Source organism: Haplochromis burtoni, unplaced genomic scaffold (genome assembly GCF_018398535.1).
Source record: "Haplochromis burtoni strain Fernald_Lab_line unplaced genomic scaffold, NCSU_Asbu1 Contig_6, whole genome shotgun sequence".
Classification (NCBI taxonomy): Eukaryota; Metazoa; Chordata; class Actinopteri; order Cichliformes; family Cichlidae; genus Haplochromis; species Haplochromis burtoni.
Window position 1 is genome coordinate 3674004 of NW_024582367.1, and position 18044 is coordinate 3692047.

Consider the following 18044-nt stretch of genomic DNA (forward strand, 5'->3'; position numbering starts at 1 on the left):
AACACCTTAAACAAGCACTATGAAAAATGTCTAAAGCATTTTGTGTTGACTGTCACATACATATTTTTATTTATAGCCTATAACACATTTAAACTACAGAAGTTGGCTCGTGGTACCTTAGAGACAGGTACATTTACAGATTTCCTACAATTCCAGATACACGTTTCGTGACGTGGTTTGTTGTGTAAACTATTTATTATTAAGTAAAAAATCACAGTCATTTAGCGGCTGTTAAAATGTGTTAAATTTTCAAATGTATGATGATTAACTCATAAATCATAACACACTGTTCTCCACTGCATAAGCTGCAGTTATAGGTACTGGGAGAATACACTTGTGGTGTATAGAGCAGTAGCAGTCAGAAGTTGGCTAATTCAAAACACTGAGGGGGAGATTAATAATGTGACACCGTTACCATGGAGCCCTAACCACTACACACGGACTTTCAGGAAGAAATAGGTTTGTTTGTTTGTCTTCCTGTCGTTTTTTAGTTACTGTGTGAAACTAACATTTATAAAACAGAAGAGAAAAACGCTTAGTCTAACCGCTAACAGAAAAAAAACAAAACAAAAACGACCGAAATGTTTTATTTGCTGCGAAACTTCCTGTTCCGACGCTACTTGCTGTTTATTAAAAGTGATACATGCGTTTATCACTTTAGTTGTTAATATAATGATGTTTTTCGCTATTCAGACAGGAAAACATACGGATGGACTCGGAGTATTTAAAAAGAAACCTGGGTCAGTGCCTGGCGGACGGGCTGGCTGAAGTGGCCGAGCAGCGACCTGTGAACCCGATCCTGTATCTGGCTCACTGGCTTTACAAGTACAGCTCAAACCGTGAATACCAAACAGAGGTGAGCTCTTCTTTTATTCATTACTGCACCTGTTACAGTTTACAAGTCATGCTATTTTATGACAACGCAGTCAGAAAAAATACCTGAATCAAAAGATTAGTAAATCGGGGCATTAATAGGGGGGAAAGCCAGACAGATCTAATTTTTGCATATATTTCTGGTTATTTGTTATAAGTGTTGGAGACTCAAGATTATTGTCAATGCCACTAAGAAACAATTAAAAAAATTGAGAATCGGCATCGTGGAAGAAAAAAAATCCCTGATAATAGTCGCTGTTTTGTTGTCCTGTCAGTAGGGGGTAGCATGCACAACTTATTGTCTAATATGAGGCGCAGCCTTTGTCACAGTGCAGCGAACGTGAATGACAACCTTGTAAGTTTGGGAATTAAATTGTAGTTTTAGTGTTGTTAACGCCAAAGGTCTAGCGTGGACCTCTGCAGTTACTAACCCACAGTGTTGGTGACTCTTGCTCTGTGGCTGAGCTGCTGTGGTTCTGTCCATATCGTGTTTAGGAGACTAGCCATGTGCTGCATAATAACAGGTGCAACACCATTAACTTACAAAATATAATGCTTGGTGTGATCATCAGAAGCAATACTATTTTGAAATAAAAGTACTGAGTTAATGCAGTTCTGCTGTCTGTTTTGATATGGATGTTTGGCTTGGTGACATCTCCACAATTTTTAAAACTAGAAATTTAAAACTGGGGTGGGGGTTCTTTTCTCTTTTTTTGTACTTTGTAACTTAAATTTGACCTTTATAATCTGAAAACTGTCCAACTTTGAAGCCCTCAAAGTATTTTGAGTCAATTTTATTCCCACTCCAGGTGTCACAATTTAAAGCCAAATATGTCTTTGTGTTATGTAACTAACATAAATAAGCATTAGTGTCATTTGTTTAAGAAGCTACAAGTGCTCAAATCTAAATTATTTTCAGTGGAGTAAACACTTGAGGTATTTTACAGTGTCGCACTATTAGCATTCATCAGCCTTACGTGGCAGTATACAGTATTAAACAGAATCCAAATAGTTAAATTAGCACCATAATAACTACAAAAGTGCTGTAGTAAACAACAGCTGACAGTGAAACAGATGATTAGCTCTTGGAAGCTTCCACTGGCTGTTAAAGTGTGAGCAGTGAAACTATTTCTGCTCACACTACTAGTGCCTTAAAGCCTCTGTACTTACATAGGTTTTAAGGGCTGATATAAAGGATAAAAGAGGTTTAGACAGTCTAAGCTTATCAAGCTGAAAAATTAAAAGCCAAGGTAACAAAAACCCAGTCACCTTTTTACCTTTACTCAGAAAGTATCAACAGATCCCTGCATGCCTATAGAGATCTACAGCCACTTTAGGATTACAAGGATTAAAAGGTCTAGGTGAAAGCTTTTGTAAGCTATGTAAGCATAGTTAGAAGCATCTTTGTTGTAACCACAATTTTATTTGTAGAAAAAGGCCAAACTGGCACTCCTGGAGAAAGAGCAGGCAAAAGCCAGAGAGGAGGAGTTACACCAGGCGAAGCTAAGGGAGGAGGAGCGAAAGGTCAGTGAGACCTGGGAGGAGTCGCAAACTACTTGTAAAACACAAAACTTTTAATCTAACCAAACATTTGTTTGTGTTTCTTACATCAAATTTTAAAAAATTAGTATGTATTGAGATGTTTTCTTATTTCTCCTGTTATCCTTTAAAATGACCAGTTGCTTATTTTCGTTTCAATCCTCTCCACTTGCTTCCAATTACTCCAAAATACTTTTAAGCAAATCGTTTAAAAGCGTATAACATAAACACATCGACAGCTCTCTGAGAACAAGCCCACAGATTCTGAAGCACCCACTGCAGCCGCAACAGGAGCCGTTGAGGACAGCAAACCCGTACAAGATGAGAAATCAAACACACCCAATCTGGAAAACCAGCAAGGCGCAGAAGATCGCCAAACTGAAGTGCAGGAAAATGTCACTGAAAAGGAGGTGATAAGAATTTATGAGTCCCTCTGGAGGTGGTGGCAATCTCTGTGATATTCTCTGATTGTCCCTTTCATTTCTGTGGTTTTTGGTTTTGAGCCTTTAGTGCTTCTGGGGGTTTTTTTCTTTGGTGATGGGTCAGTCTACCAAGCTCACTCTAAACTGCATGACTTGCATCGTATGGTTTTTGAAAGAAACTACAAATCACTGACTATAAATGGTTTGAGATCTGCCAGGTGGACATCACAGATAAAGCAGCAACCAGTCCAGAGCCACCTGAAGGAAAACCTGCAGAGGCCGGTCATTCTTACCTATCTGAGGGGCAGGGCACAGAGGTCAAAGAGGAGTTTGAAGAGAACCCTGATGAAAAAACTGAAGTGGAGACAAGGATGGAGCAAATAGAAGAAAAAACAGAAATAGAGCCAAGTACGAATAGTGTTGAGGAAAAAACTGAAGAGGAGGAGAAGGAAGGAATTACCAGCCAAAAGGAAGAGAAGGAAGGTGACCAAGATGAGGATAAGGTCAGGAGAAATTTTGTCGTATTTGCCTGGATAATGTAAGAAATATCATTAAACAGGGGTCAAACACTGTCAAGAAAGAAATGGCACAACTTGATTTTGTTTGTGGTGCTAAAATAGTTTAGTTAGTAATTGTGGCTCTTATCTGCTTTGCAGGAGGTTGATCAATCTGAAACTGCTGAAGCTGAGAAGACTGGCCCACTACAGTCAACTCTCACACAAGATGGCAGTGATTCAAAATCAAATGAAACAGAAGATCAATACAGCAAGCAAAGTCCTCCTGACCTTGACTCTCACAACACAGAAAAGGTGAAGCGGGTGAAATGCAGACTGCGCGTTGAGGATTCAGTTTAGCACTTATTCAGATTGAAGAGGCAAGAGGTGCAGGTAGAAACACAGAATTATTATGTTCTCCATAATCTAATCTGCTTTACTTTTCCTTTACCATAAGGCCCATGAAGAAGAAACTGGCAAACCTGAAGATGCCATCCAAGTGGAGCCAGCTTCAGCTCCACAGAGTGAGAACATTGAACCTGTGAAGACATCTGAATCTGAACAGGAGGCACAGGAATCAGGAATTCTCCTGGACCAAGAAAAGGTGGCATGACCTTCTTTTGAATCCACAATGTTTCCCTTTAATACTTTGCTCATTTTTTAAACATTGAAGTAGAAAATTTGCCCAGGGGAAGCAGCACTTTTGGGTTTCAGAGTCAAAGGTCTGTTCAAAAGCTGGAAATAATAAAACAAGGCTTAACCAGAACTTTTCTGCCCTCAGGCAGGTGATGAAGAACCGAAGAGCAAAAGCACTGATTCCTCACCTCCAGCTGAGGTTGAGGTAACAGCAGAAGAAATGATGCAGCGCAGGGAACCTGAGAGTTCACAAGAGGAACCTGAAAAGTCTCCGTCTAACGAGGAAGACTCCCAGGAGAAGGTTGACCTGAGTGAATGCGTTACTCGTCTATTGGTTCTCAAACTTTTTCTTGAGAGCACCCAGCAAATATGTTTGGTTTTTAGCAATTACAAAATATCCAGTTTCAATTTTAGTGAAATAAAATATAGCATGATCATATCATTTTTTTCTAAATCATTGGAATATCATTCCCACTCTCTGGTCATTTAGGGACCATTTCCAGTGTCTCTGTGTTTGAGAATCAGTGTCTACATCTATATTCTGACAAGTGTGATATCTATTTTTTTTTAACTTAAAACTGATTAATTTGTAACTCAGCTTTGTTTGCTTTTCAGGACCAAGAAGAGGAAGAAGACCAAGCTTGATCACATCACATGTCCGAGCTTTTACCGAAGCTGAAATCATAAATGGTTACTAATGTGTAAATAAGAAAATACACAATAAATAGTGAGCCAACATAATTTATTATTGTTTATTCATTTGTCCTTTTTGTTTTTGCATAGCGTTAAAGATCCCCTCATTTTTAAAAGTTATGAAAACAACCCAGTCCACGTGCTTGTTTCCACATCACACTTGTGTAAGTAGCACAGTTGGCTTCCATTCACGTTGCAGTGTCAGAAATCCCAGTGGCACATCCACATGTTAAACTGAGATTAAGTGATTCCACATAGACTGTCCCCCCGTTTAGCAGGTGAATTTAAAATCAGCCTTGACTCAAACTTTGTGCAGAGCTAACGGAATGTGGAGTGACATACAAGCGAATAAAGAAAACCTCTAATGTGATAGTCTGCTTCAACCCATATTAGAGCAGACAATAGCTGAAACTGTAACTAGCTTATTTAGTAGTAGGCTAATGATAATATAAGTTTGCATGAGCTTTTATTGATCCTGTTATAGAAATGCTTGATTGTGTAAGCGTGCAAAGTAATTCTCGTCATGGCTGGCATTTCGACTGGATGACGCTGCAGTTTCCAGGCTGTTGAGTGACCTTTAGCCTGGAGGAGGGGCAAAGTTTGGTGCAAATGACTGGTTTGTATTGAATGTTTCCGCATCTGCGTTCCCCTTCTAGTCGCTGATGAAATACAGCTGTATTCAATCTGATCAGTATCTGCACCCAAGAGAGGCTAGGTTTGGGAAACGCTGGCAGATCAGCTGGAGTTGGAATTTAAATGCGCGTTTGAACGCGGCGCGGTCGAGAGTGCGCAACAACAGCGGAGCTGAGATGCTTTAATCAAGAACTGGCTGCAAAAAGAGGCTGTAATGGAACTCGTAACCAATGTTGTGGCCACTGTCGGTGGCCTCGTTACCGGTGTAATGAATTTCATCACTGACAGATTTCTCACACCGCCGCTGGAAGCAACTCTCAAATATTTAGAGGAGGCTGAACTCAAGACCACGAAGGGAGGTGAGTCATATCTGTGTTTACCGAAATAAACCATGCAATTATAAAAATAGTTTGTTTTAAAATCGTTTTTCCCTCCCAGCTGGGATTTGTTACGCATTTAGCCTGTTGCTAAACTTTTACCCTTTCACCTAATCTCTTTCCTTAGAAATAAAAACGTTCAAAGCCAAGTCTCTGTGGGAAAAGTCTGGAGCAGTTATCATGGCAGTCAGGCGTCCTGGATGATTTTTGTGCAGAGAGGTATTGTTCCAGTGACAGTTGGCTATCATAAACTATTGGCTTCTTACTTTAAGCCCTTTGGTTTTGCCTGCTACACAAAAGAGAAAGTTTGCCATACACATATGTTCCATTTCTTGTCAATTGTAGCCAAAAGGCAACATAGGGGAATGGATAAGGGAATGGATAACTTATACAACATCAAACATTTCGTGTCAGTTTAGGTATGGTGATTTAAAATGATACAAATTATGAAAATGTTTGCACTGGAGGTGCAAAGTGGCTCTCAAATGCTGTGAAGTTCAGTCTTTCTCCATATAAAGTACCTACATACTCTACAACTATGTCTGCCTCTTGTAACTTGAACCTTTGAGTGTGGGTTTGCATAGCATAAATTTGAGGTAGTTCTGGAGTATTTTAACCTGGTGTGGTTATAATCCTCTAAATCTAAGCTATGAAAGGCACGAGGATGTATATGTAAATCAGTAGCTCACCTCGCCCCCAGAAGTGTCTCAGTATATTTTATTTTCCCCCCGTCAGAGAGCGCACATAATTGCAGTGCATCCACCTGACTTGGCTCTATTACATGAAATTGGCCTGAAAATTAAGTGTGGTCAAATAAGTATTTAGATTGTTGAATTAACAGAAAGTCATCCTCCTGTAATAATACAATCAAGTACTGTTCCACAATCCCTGCTTACCACACAAAATATGGGCAGTGTGCATATAATGAATACAACATGATCCCTCAATTGTACCTTTCCGTTTGTAACCGCAGTTGCTAGCTGTTAAGATTCTTAATGCTCTTTGGCTGCAGGAAGCTGCAGAGCTGTCCTCTCTGAAACCTCAGCTGGATGAACTCGGGATTCCTCTGTATGCTGTTGTAAAGGAAGATGTCGGCACAGAGGTCAAGAACTTCAGGCCATACTTTCAGGGGGAAGTCTTCTTGGATGAAAAGGTAAACTTTATTATTTTCCTCTAATGAACCGTTCTACCATGGTCAAAAGTTATCTGCAAACTACATTTGGCCTGTTTTTAAGCAGAACTGCTTCCAAATACACTTGGACCCATTTAGGGTGTGTGAAAAATCCCTTTAGCTCTGCATGAATTAATCAAGCATTCGATATGCTTGCAGAGACGTTTTTATGGGCCTCGTGAGCGGAAGCTGGGTCTCCTGGCATTCCTGCGTGTTGGAGTGTGGATGAATGGCGTAAGGGCTTTCAGGAATGGCTTCGTGGGAAATGTTCTCGGAGAGGGTTTTGTCCTTGGTGGGGTCTTTGTCATCGGGCAAAGACAGCAGGTAAAAAATTTCACATTAATCCAATGTCATTGGAATGGTTCTAATATATTGCAATACAAATTTCTTAAGAGTGAAGCCATCATACTAGAAAATGTTTAGTATCTCTTGTCTGTTTGTCCTGCAGGGAATACTTTTGGAACACAGAGAGATTGAGTTTGGAGATAAAGTCAACATTGAAGATGTCCTCCAAGCTGTCAGAAAAATGCCACGGGAACTACAGTCTTTGGAGAAGAAATAATTCTTTGTATTACTCGTGTTTTTGAACATCTCATAAAATTAACAAACACCTTTCAGATACCATAAAATCTACAGCATTGTCTAAATATATGGTATAGACAAAATTTCTTTCAAATTAGGAAATTTGTACATTTGATAGTTTGCCTGTCTCTTTAAGATAAGGATGCATTTTGCAGTATGACTGTTTTTAAGAGTCTGAGTGTGTTAATGATGGCCTGTCTTTAAACTCTATAGAAGAAGCAGACCTGATGCTTAATGCTCATTTTCTTAAAACTCTGATACCACTATGCTGTCCTGGAAGTAATGAGGCTAGTCTTTTGAACAATAAAATACATTTCGGTGCTCGGCAGATTTGTATTGTTTTTGTTTTTTCTCTATGCATTGAAGTTATTGAGTAGCTGGACTGATACCAGGGTGGGTGGAGGGTGGAACAGTTTTCAGAGCAAAGCTCATCATCTAGGTTAAGTCTGGTGAGTGCTCTTATTAAGTTATGAGAACTATCAAAGTCACTTTGTACTAAGCACAGTTCAGAAAGCATCTTTGAGTCTTGTGTTTAGAAAGACTTCATTTTCTCCTGGATGTTGCTCTATTTATTTATTTATTTATTTCCTTTAACATTTTCATTAAGATTATAAAATATGAGCATTCTATTTTACTGCAGATATTCATCTGCCTAGAGGGACATGAGCTTGACTTGACGGCTGTGGTCCTTTTAAAACATGTTTTGTAATCTACTTGTGTTGGTTTTAGAAACCAATTACAAAGCAGGTTACACAACCTGATCTGCTGGATAAGCTCAGGCGATTTGGGGGGGGTTAAAAATCAAACTTATGAAACTCAAACATTAAAAAGCATTGGTTAGATAAAGCCTTGCCACACAGTGTTCTAGTCTTACAAATTTAGTTTTGGGTGTAGGCATCTGTACCTTTTGCAAAACACCATGGAGAGCTACATTGCCAGAATAAAATGCAAAAATATTGTCTTCAGACATGAAATGTTAAATTTGCTCTTTGGAAACTGGAGTTTTGCTTAGGTCTGTTTTAATTATGCAGGGATTCTGGATTTGGTATTTAATTAGTATTTTGATGTGCTGTATTGTTGGATTAGGCTTGCCTTTTAGTATTTTGTTTCTCAAAAGAAGTCTTTTACCCATCTTGAGATGACTGACTCTATTCCCATTCAGCTTTCTTAAATCCTGAAAGGGGATGTGTTTAATGTGTCTCTTTACCTGTAGCAACTTTAGCTTATTCTTGATAAAGTCAGAACCCTCTCACTGGAGGAACTGGTTACCCTAATATTCACACAGATGTTCACCCCCCTGTTCTTGTCTGAAGAACTTAAGGGGAGAAATGTTTGGAAAAAAAGATCAAGTAAGTTAGGGGTCTGTCTATTTAAAAACCAAACATTACCCAAAATCTAAATAAAATGCATTGTATATGCTTTGAGGAGTGGAGCTGTGGCTCTGGTAGCGAGGAAACTTGGTTTAGCCCTGTGCAGAGAGGAAAATTACATGACTACATTTCAGTTTAGAGATATAATTCACATTTTTAGATCTATTCAGTATTGTTTGTGGGAGTTGTGTTGAAAACCTTTAATATTGGATATTTCAAGGTCAGGACTGTTCGCCTCCCAACACAACCAAATTGTACTGAAGCAGCCTATTTGTGTTTTTGCATGGAGGGCCAGTCATGGGTGTATCACTAGGTCTAGTCAGATGTTTAGTAATGGATTTTGGTTTTACACTTGACTTTTATCTCTCATCATCAGAGAATGCTTGTCTTTTGATTTTTATTATATAAAATGATCATTTGTTTTGTAAAGGTTTTCTACAATTTTCACTTACTTTACTATTCCACACATCAAACAAAAACTTCCCCTACAGACTGTTTCTGCCAAACCGTTGGTAACTTCGGACCGTTACAGTTGAGAGTTTGAAGGAAAACATATTAACTAACAATTTGAAACCAGTTTATGGGGTAAGTTTCATGAAGATTGAACCAGTCGTCTGGCAGGAGTTCAGGAATAAACATACAGATATACATACGGTACGATCATTGCAGTATAAGATGATACATAAAAACACAGCTGTAAGAATGCAAAGACAAAACATTAAAAAAAACAAAAATGACAGAGCAGGTCTGAGCTTTGCTAAAAGTAGAATTTTTATCTTACATTTGACATTTTGATAAAGCAAGAGAAAAAGAAAAGTTGTTCACCAGAGATTCACAGTGGTTGAGGACAATTGATTAAGGATTTCTCAAAAACATGTCCACACAATCAAAGGAGCTTACAAAGAAAAGCGTCTGGACTTCTTTAAGTTGCTTGAAGACATTTCACCTCTCATTCAAGAAGCTTCTTCAGTTCTAAGATCAAATGGTGGGGAGTCCCAGATTTAAAACCTAGTGGGAGTATCCCCCCAAAGAGGGACAAAAGGACCCCTGGATGATCCTCTAATCGCCTGAGCCAAGGTGTGAAAATGGGTGTGGGTAAGCTCCTTTGACTACGATGACCTGGATGACTGAGAACCTTCACAGACATGTCCACACAATCATTACTAGTTTCCCTATGATGACATTAAATGCTATGAAAAAGCTTCCAAAATGTGGTTAAAGTAGGAGAAAAAAAGGCACAAACAACCAATTATATATTAATAACTTGTGATCCTTACAGGGCGATAGAGTGTGTTTTCCTCACTCTGGTCATATGTTATGTCCCTAATGTGACAGTTTAAAACTTTTTTCCTTCTGATTGTTTTGCTTTTCAGAGATGAAATAATCCAGTAATTTATGAAGCGTTTTCTTTCTTATCCTTTTCCCCTTTTTCTACCAAGCTTCTTTGAGGCATTGACCTCAGGTTTGTGAACACTAAGTTACAGTGGCAGTACTAACTGTGTGACATTAGGAATATCAACCATAACCATGACCCAAATTTTAGCCCAGCTTTACCAGATCAGCAGACCAGTTTTTATTCCACTGAAATCTGTGACATTCAAGAAGCTTCTTCATTAGTCTGTTAAAGTGATGATGTTGGGCTAACTTTTGTGTTAACTCATTTTTTATGTTCATTTTCTCACAGAAGTTTGCCAGTAAGATTCAGTCATGTGACCCGCACAAACACCACAGTTGCACTCACACCACAGTCATCGCTTTGACAGCTTCTATTCTGAAGCATCATCTACACCTCACTTCTATGGAAGAGAAACAATGACTTCAGTATTATTTAGAAAAAGAATACAAATATTTAATGTAATATTTCAAGTATATGCCGACATGAAAAATTTTTTATTTATACAAAAAAATGTTAAGGTATAATTATAAATATTATGAGAGTAGTAAACACATCCAAGCCTTTCATTCATTTAATTTGCAGTGATTTCATTTGTGCATGAGGTCATGTTTGTTTGTTTTTCTTCAGCAGAGACCGATATCTTCCTGTGTTTGATCTTTGAAGTATAACAGAAGTGACCCAGGATGTAATTCACCACATCCCAACAGATTGAAGACCCAAGTACAGCAACAAGGATGGGATTCAAACCCATGTGTGCAGCGCACAATAGACTAGTAGTCCGTCACCACAATCATCCCGTAGGGCAATCCCAAAAAGTTGATCTTGTTAAACTGGACAAAGGTTGGGAGATGCTCTCAATGTACACTCAACAAAAATATAAACGCAACACCTTTGTTACTGCTCCCATTCCCCATGGGATGGACGTAGAGACCTAAAATTCATTCCAGATACACAATATAACCATCCCTCCCAAACAGTGGTCACAAATCAGTCCAAATGTGTGGTAGTGGGCACATCTGCTATATTGAGATAATCCATCCCACCTCACAGGTGTGCCACATCAGGATGCTGATCTGACATCATGAGTAGTGCACAGGTGTACCTCAGACTCCCATGCGACGATGTGTTGCACTGCATGAGGCAAATGGTGGTCACACCAGATACTGACCGGTTCTGGGTCCCCAGACCCCCAATAGCGCAAAAAACTGCACATTCCAGGGTGGCCTTTTGTTGTGGGCAGTCTGAGGTACACCTGTGCACTACTCATGATGTCAGATCAGCATCCTGATGTGGCACACCTGTGAGGTGGGATGGATTATCTCAATATAGCAGATGTGCCCACTACCACACATTTGGACTGATTTGTGACCACTGTTTGGGAGGGATGGTTATATTGTGTATCTGGAATGAATTTTAGGTCTCTACGTCCATCCCATGGGGAATGGGAGCAGTAACAAAGGTGTTGCGTTTATATTTTTGTTGAGTGTAGCTTTCCTCAACCTTATAAACAGGACATTTGCATAATGACTGAAACATTGATCAATTGCTCAAGCTGTATTAATATATATTTAATGACACTACAGAGAATGAATTGTATGTAATAAATCAAATGTAGACGAAAACATCCCAGTTAAAAAAAACAATGTCAAATAGGACTATGGCATGAAATAGTCCATTCAAATGTTGCTTTTCTGATAGCTGATATTTCTTGATTGGGTCACTGTATAAAATAGGCAGAGAAAATCTATGAGATAATAACCTAATAATCACATCAGATATTAGAGATTTGGCTTTTCTGACACATACTGACTGTATTCCTCACAGGAGGAGAGAGCAGGAAGGCAGGGCGATCGTGGCTCAAGAGTTGGGAGTTCGCCTTGTAATCGGAAGGTTGCCGGTTCGAGCCCCGGCTTGGACAGTCTCGGTCGTTGTGTCCTTGGGCAAGACACTTCACCCGTTGCCTACTGGTGGTGGTCAGAGGGCCCGGTGGCGCCAGTGTCCGGCAGCCTCGCCTCTGTCAGTGCGCCCCAGGGTGGCTGTGGCTACAATGTAGCTTGCCATCACCAGTGTGTGAATGGGTGGATGACTGGATATGTAAAGCGCTTTGGGGTCCTTAGGGACTAGTAAAGCGCTATATAAATACAGGCCATTTACCATGATGAGTACAGCACATGGATGAGAAAAAAAAGAAGGGTGAAGAGAAGGCAAACATCCAAAGGACAGCACACTTTCAAAGTGACCATTTTGGCACAATAGAACCAGAAGCTTTGAGACCATCGCTGGTATAAGAAAAAAATAAAAACAAACCTAAATACTGGCAACACAAACTCTCTTATGTAACTACTTCATAAACATGAAGGTTTCAGTTTTTTTCTCTCTGTGGATTAAAGCCACGGAATGTTGCAGGTGCATGCAACAAAAGCTTAAATAGCCCAAATAAGTTCCAGTCTCATATCATTCCTTCCTGCTGCTTTCAAAGCAAATGCACAGTTTGGCGTATATTTACCTCCTTTTCTTCTCCTTGGACTTTATTCAAGCTCCAGAGGACGACAAAAAATACTTTTAATTGCAATCAGAACTCACAGCAGTCCAACTAGAAATTCCAACAGTGAGTGGAGCAAGTGCCTTTCAGCCACTGCACAACCACCGGCTTTAGTTAAACCCATTTGCTCTGCAAACATGGACACTATTCTTGGTGTGGTTCTCACATATGCTGTGGAAAATATTTTTCCACATATTGCATCATATATAGCTGAAAAAGCTCGTGAACGATATACATCTGTGCAGCCATCGGCTCAGACAGAAAAAAAATGTCAGAAGCAACGATGATGATGAACTGATCTATGAGAGTCATGGACCCAGTTCCATTGGTTTGCACTCTTGCAGTGAAATGGCGCAAGAGAAACCTGAGCACAGAACAAAGGATTCTGCCATTTCAGAGCTCAAGCTTTCTCCCTGTGCACCCCCACGGCTAACTGTAAGAAGTATTTATGCCCTAAATAAGAGAGAATGGCTAAATATTGAATTCCTGGGTTCAGAGAAGACCAAACCTTTTGACAGCATGGGTCAAGCAAGAATGGCATCAATTTACTGGGCCCAGGAAAAAACTGTCACTGTTGTTTCTACTAGTAGAACAACAACTGACAATGACTTCTCAGTTTACTGGAGCCACAAGAGATCAACAATTATTTATTCCACGGTTAGACGAGGAACTGTGTCTACTGATATGCTTCCTTGTCTTACTGATAACCCATATGACCATGTCACCTCGCATTTGAGTGAAATTCAGTCCACTTCTGTGACTCATTCATTGAAACCTGCCAGTGAAAGTTTTAAAGATGAACTAGAAGAAAAATCAGAATCCCAACCAGATTCTTCCTACACTGGCTATTGGTCCATAAATGACATGGCCTCGGAGAATGAGGAAGTTCCTGAAACAGAGAATGGGTTTATTTACAGCACACTACACAGCATCGGGGCTGGTTTTCAAGCCGCCAGAAGAAGAGCTCAGGCTGCTATAACATGGCTCGGAACCAGAATTACAGCTCCAATTATGATTCTGATCTATATGTTCTACATGTTGTATCAAGTCTTTAAGAACACTGCAGCCCCATTTGTCAGGACCTTTTACTGGGCAAGAGACAGGATTCTGGTCATTTTTCAAGAAGCCAGAAGAAAATTTCAGATGCAACAACAAAATGAGACAGCTACAATGTGTGCACCGTTGAGATTTACAGTGGCTGCTTTCACTGTGAATTTCATGTTCTACATGTTCTATCCACTCTTTGAGACCCCAGCAGGTCCATTTCAGACAACCGCTTACTGGGCATCCGACTGGGTTCTGGCAGTTTTTAAAGAAGCCAGAACAAAAATTCTATTGGGACAACAAATTGGGATAGCTACACTGTGGCCAACATTGAAAATTACAGTAACAGCTTTCACTATGATCATTATGTTCTACATCCTCTATCAACTCTTTGTGAACATCGCAGCTGCATTTCAGACAACTGTTTACTGGGCAATAAACAGGATTCTGGCAATTTCTCAAGAAGCCAGAAGAAAAAATCTTATGAGGCAACAAATTGGGACAGCTACACAATGGGCAACGTTGCAAATTACGGTAGCTGCTTTCACTGTGATCTTTATGTTCCACGTGTTCTATCAACTCTTTGAGAAGGTCACAGCTGCCAGAAGAAAAAGTCGAATTGGACAAGTAATCGAGGCAGCTACAACCTGGGCAACATTGAGAATTACAGTAATTGCTTTCACTGTGATCTTTATGTTCCACATCCTCTATCAACTCTTTGTGAGCGTTGCAGCTGCATTTCGGACAATTGTTTACCGGTCAATAGACTGGATTCTAGCAGTGGTTCAAGCAGCCCAAAGAAAAATTCAGATTGGACAACTAATTGAGGCTGCTACAACCTGGGCAACATTGAGAATTACAGTAACTTCTTTCACTGTGATCTTTATGTTCCACACGCTCTATCAACTCTTTGTGAGCGTTGCAGCTGCATTTTGGACAATTGTTTACTGGTCAATAGACTGGATTCTGGCAGTAATTCAAGCAGCCCGAAGAAAAATTCAGATTGGACAAGTAATTGAGGCTGCTACAACCTGGGCAACGTTGATAATTACTGTGGCAGCTTACACTGTGATCTTTATGTTCCACATGTTCTATCAACTCTTTGAGAACGTCACAGCTGCAACTTTTTACTGGGCAATAGACTGAATTCTGGCAGTTTTTCAAGAAGCCAAAAGAAGAATTGAGATTGAATAATGAATTTGGGCAGCTATAACATCAACAATACCCAAGATTTCACTCTACCATAGTCATAGTCCTCCACCCCTTTTCTTTTTTTTCCCCCTCTTTCCTCTCACTCCCAACCAGTCACGGCAGAAGGCTGACCCTCCCTGAGCCGGGTTCTGCTGGAGTTTTCTTCCTGTTAAAAGGGAGTTTTTACTCCCCACTGTTGCCTAGTGCTTGCTCATAGGGTATTGTTGGGATTCTCTCTCTTTCTTCTTCTCTGACCCCTTTTCTCCCCTTTTCCCTCCTCAACACCTTCTTTCCTCTGTCTTTTAGCCATCTACCTTTTCTTTACCCCAGTCTTTTCTACTATTTTCTCTCCCTTTCTTTCCTCTATCAGTTGCAACCAGTTTCTTCACCTTTGAGTAAAGAAATTTCTAACTGGATTCAAACACAAAAAATAAATAAAACACCACCAACAGAATTGGACATTTTAAAATCAATAAACACAGTCAATTGGATTTTTACACGTCTGCTTGTCACTTTATTAAACAGGTCAGATATAGAAATTATTTGGCCTAAAGCTGTGTAGTGTACAAGACTTTCCCTGCAAGAATCAGAGGATTTTACAAGATATTATTTTCCACATGGAGAAACTTTTAAATAAATTCACTTTGCTTCAGGGTCATAATCAATTTCAGTGTTGTTCAGAAACATTTCTAAAGGAAATTAATGTTTAGAAGAAACTAAGTGAAGCTGAATAACTTAAATTCTGCTTTATTTAAGTGCCTCTGTATTAAGATGAGTCAGCAGGTTTGAAAGGGATAACAGGTACCAGTGTTTTCATGCAAGAAAGATCTTAATTTGGATACAAAAGATTATTCAAGGAAATTCTCAGTTTAATCATTTGCCTTCATTTTGTTATAAAACATATATTTTAATGTTGTCTAATTCATTTTTTGTCATGGCCTTGGGTCTGTGTCCAAGGGATCATGTGTTATTTTTGAGTTTAATGAATATTATGAGTTTTATTCATAATATTTTTATTCTTAATGGTTTATGGTTGTTTGCGGTGCCATCTGCTCCTGGTCCCTCGTCTCCCTGTGTGTCTTGTTGTGTCACTTTTGCTGCCCCACCAGGTCTGGAGAGTCTCCTGCCTTGGAACCAGCCACACCTTGGAGAATCACTCACCTGTTGCCAATCTGCCTAATCGGGGAGCTCTACTTAAGAGAGCAGTGGCGCAGCAGTCGGAGTGCGATCGTTAAGCTAGAAATATAGATAGTCCTTTTTATGTAGCTATTTCCCTAGTTGCCAAAAATGGCGGTTTAGAGAAGGAGACGCTCTCATGACTCATCGAGTGACACAACCGACTGGCCAATCGTGGTATGCAGTCTGTTGACGTCACATTTTTGGATTGCCACAGATAATTTGGAGTACCGGCCAAGTAGGTACTAAAACTGTGCCTGGTACCAGGTACCACCACCTAATGAAAATCCCTTGAAACCCTGCTGATCTGAGTAGGTAATGAAAAAAAGGCTAATAGTTTGGGGTCCACGCTGCCGGTGTTCTGGGAATCCATCCTACCTGAAAAAACATCCAATGTTTCTGCGCAGACGCCGCAACACCAACACCATGCGCACAATACCAACACCGAATTGACTTCTTTTTCTCTCACCCATTCAGAATACCTCTTAAGGTTAGGGTTATGGTTAGGGGTAGGAGTAGGTTTAGTAGCAACGTCAAATTATAATACGGGTAGGACGTTTTGTCAGAGTGGGACGGTTTCTCAGAACACCGGACCTGTGCTGTGACGACAATAACCTATCAGGCCGACTGACCATCTGACAGCTGTCTGACTGTTGAAGAGCCCTAGCTCACTGACATTGTACCTCAGTGCTAAAACCTTGTAAAAATACACACACACACATATATATATGTGACTGTATTCCTCACAGGAGGAGAGAGCAGAAGAGATGGTGAGTACAGCACATGGATGAGAAAAAAAAGAAGGGTGAAGAGAAGGCAAACATCCAAAGGACAGCACACTTTCAGCACAACACAGAAGAGCCACCTCCACAGGACAAGATTCAGCTGTCCATCTGCATCTTAAGGATAAAGGACACTCTTTCGAAGATGCCAATGTTCACATTTTGGACAGAGAGGACAGATGGTTTGAAAGAGGAGTGAAAGAAGCATCTATGTCCACTGTGAGCGACCATCTTTGAACAGAGGCACCAACGACACCAACTCTCTGCCATCTATAATCCAGTTTTGAGATCCCTTCCCAGACGCCTTAACGCCCACTCACATCCTGGGCCATCTGATCTCAGGAATTTGCATGATAAGGTGGGGCCAGGTTTCACAATGAACACACCAGAAACCCTGGCTGATTGGGACCCACACCCAGTTTCACACCTTGGCTCAGGTGATTAGAGGATCATCAGGGGGTCCTTTTGTCCCTCTGTGTGGGGATACTCCCACTAGGTTTATATCTGGGACTCTCCACCATTTGACCTTAGAACTGAAGAAGCTTCTCGGATGAGAGGTGAAACGTCTTCAAGTAACTTAAAGAAGTCCAGACGCTTTTCTTTGCAAGCTCCTTTGACTGTATATGGAGTAGGAAAACAGGCTGTTCATAACATGTCAAGCTATTAAAAGTTATTTCTAGTTCATAGCTTTTAAAATTTCATGGAAATGTTTGCAGTTTTGGTAATAAGAAATTGTATTTTCACATTTTTAAAAAGCAATTAAATGCCTGCATTCTTACTCAGGGAGTAGTACTGGAGAAATCCTCAATTAAAAGCAAGCAATATATAATTTATACATGTATAATAAATATTAATTTAGCTCTGACACACATACTTAGTTCGTTTTTTCTGGTTGCATTACTGTTGATCTGATCCTGAAAACCAACTTAAACCACAGTGTTACAGTAAAATAAATATAATAAATATAGAATAAATATAAATGGTGCTTAAGTATATTGAGTTTATTAGAATTTCCTTTTAATTAATATATCCAACTATTACTTGTGTGATTTACTTGCAGTTTACTACCTTTATTTGATAGGTATGGCTAGTTTGGCTGTTATGCAATGTCATTTGATTGGTG

The 18044-nt window shown here is 39.8% G+C and overlaps 2 protein-coding genes across 3 annotated transcripts; both read left to right on the forward strand.

The window, feature by feature from the left end:
- The first annotated feature begins 311 nt into the window (after positions 1-311).
- On the forward strand, positions 312-4705 carry dydc2 (DPY30 domain containing 2). Of its 2 annotated transcripts, none has more exons than XM_014335489.2 (9): positions 312-459; positions 694-856; positions 2305-2397; positions 2652-2822; positions 3044-3337; positions 3491-3643; positions 3786-3932; positions 4110-4265; positions 4580-4705. In XM_014335489.2, exons 2-9 carry the CDS (start codon positions 710-712, stop codon positions 4607-4609), a joined length of 1191 nt encoding a protein of 396 aa, XP_014190975.1. In that variant the 5' UTR covers positions 312-459; positions 694-709; the 3' UTR covers positions 4610-4705. The 2 variants fall into 2 exon arrangements, with proteins under 2 accessions (XP_014190975.1, XP_005913929.1); XM_005913867.3 differs by having other exon boundaries at positions 316-459; positions 3053-3337.
- Positions 4706-5245: 540 nt separating this feature from the next.
- LOC102289333 (peroxiredoxin-like 2A) lies at positions 5246-7750 on the forward strand. Its single transcript, XM_014335479.1, has 5 exons — positions 5246-5649; positions 5795-5886; positions 6680-6820; positions 6998-7162; positions 7287-7750. Exons 1-5 carry the CDS (start codon positions 5505-5507, stop codon positions 7398-7400), a joined length of 657 nt encoding a protein of 218 aa, XP_014190965.1. The 5' UTR covers positions 5246-5504; the 3' UTR covers positions 7401-7750.
- The last annotated feature ends 10294 nt before the right edge of the window (positions 7751-18044 follow it).

Coding starts and splice junctions, on each gene's coding strand:
- dydc2 (XM_014335489.2), top strand. CDS start 710: ATGGACTCGGAGTATTTAAAAAGAAACCTGGGTCAGTGCCTGGCGGAC. Junction 2,398..2,651: donor TAAGGGAGGAGGAGCGAAAG/GTCAGTGAGACC, acceptor ACACATCGACAG/CTCTCTGAGAACAAGCCCAC. Junction 3,933..4,109: donor TTCTCCTGGACCAAGAAAAG/GTGGCATGACCT, acceptor TTCTGCCCTCAG/GCAGGTGATGAAGAACCGAA.